General features: G+C 34.5%; 1 protein-coding gene across 1 annotated transcript in view; it reads left to right on the top strand.

Annotated features, from left to right (window-relative positions):
* Positions 1 to 1,439, top strand: part of ITGA4 (integrin subunit alpha 4) — an 83,232-nt gene that overhangs the window by 71,046 nt on the left and 10,747 nt on the right. Inside the window, exon 18 of the mRNA XM_011359968.2 lies at positions 676 to 771. Coding sequence (XP_011358270.1) covers positions 676 to 771 — 96 coding nt within the window. The remainder of the gene's footprint in view (positions 1 to 675; positions 772 to 1,439) is intronic.

The raw sequence follows: 1,439 nt of genomic DNA, 5'->3' as shown, positions 1-1,439 counted from the left end.
GAAAAGAGTATTAAGAAAACCTTTAATGACTTTTTGGGAAATTAGTTAGGCTATTAATCTTTGTTTAAAAACACATTTTTAAAACAATTGAATACTGGTGTCAACCAGATTGTAAGCAAGTTTCTTTTCCTGAAGGGGTGCAAAGCACCTAGGGACCTTTTTTTTTTTTTTTTTTTAAACCCTGTTCCTCAGTTGTGAGCACTTAAATCCACCAGCGAGGTATTAATAAGGTTGAATTTCAAAGACAAAACCTCAACTGCTTTCTCTTTGGATTCTTCTCTATCCCTTAGCAAACTTACCCATCTCTCATCCAGAGACCAATTCTTCACACCAAGGACATTTAGAGAGGCCTTTGATAGATGCCTTTGATCTCTCACAAATATTTATTACCTCCTTTCTCTGGAGTGTTAAGAGCCTATTTGCAATAGTAAGAGGGAAAGCTCAAATATTCAGGGAAATATGTATCTATACATATACAAATACATAGAGATGTATATTTCCCTTAAATATTTCAATATACATGTATGAATATACACGCTATTGTGATTACAGTTATCGCAATTAAATATCTTAAACACATTCTTCGGGGATGATTTTTCCCCCCAAAAACCATCCTTAAACATGTTACAAACCCTTCCTACCTAAACCAATTATTATTATTTTTTTTTTTTTTAGGAAGAGAAGCAAATAAATTGTGAAGTAACAGACAGCTCTGGCATAGTAAAACTTGACTGCAGTGTTGGCTATATATATGTAGATCATCTCTCAAGGGTAAGCGTTTAGCATTTATAAATTTTGTTTACCAACATAGAATTTTTTCTATTTTTCCTGTGTTTACTCTACATACAAATATATAATTTATTATTATCAAATCCAACTGGGCTTGAGATCTTTATTTAAGACTGTGTTTATATTCTTGGCAATGTTCACTGTTAAAAAAAGAGGGAGAAGGAGCACATATTTATGTCAAGATGGGCATGTGAATGTGTCAATCAGAATTATGCTCCCGTCTCACTCTTCTCCAACACTCCCCCCACCCCAGGTGGTCCTATCTGCCAGGCATGTTACCTCTGCTATACAAAAAGGTGTTTCTGGCAAGAGTCCTCACTCAAGTTGTTGAAGCATCTCTAATTTTGTCAGTCTAGACCTGCCTGTCTTTACATTCAGAGGCTTTGTCTCTGAATGTCACTTGTGGAAATGCTGATGCTTTAAAATTGCCACAAACCCAACTGCTTCCTTATAGCTCAGTGCCCAAATGAGGGGTAGCCTATACTCTAGAATATAATTACAAATCTGCATTCCACAGAAAAACTAAGAAAAATTTAAATTCAGATGATAAAAAAAATATATTTTTTAGATTATTTTTAATAATCTAAATAGCTTTCCTTCTCTGTGTTTTACAGATAGATGTTAGCTTTCTCCTGGATGCGAGCTCACTC

The sequence above is a fragment of the Pteropus vampyrus genome, unplaced genomic scaffold (assembly GCF_000151845.1).
Source record: "Pteropus vampyrus isolate Shadow unplaced genomic scaffold, Pvam_2.0 Scaffold2, whole genome shotgun sequence".
NCBI lineage: Eukaryota > Metazoa > Chordata > Mammalia > Chiroptera > Pteropodidae > Pteropus > Pteropus vampyrus.
This window is presented reverse-complemented; position numbering and strand designations above follow the sequence as displayed.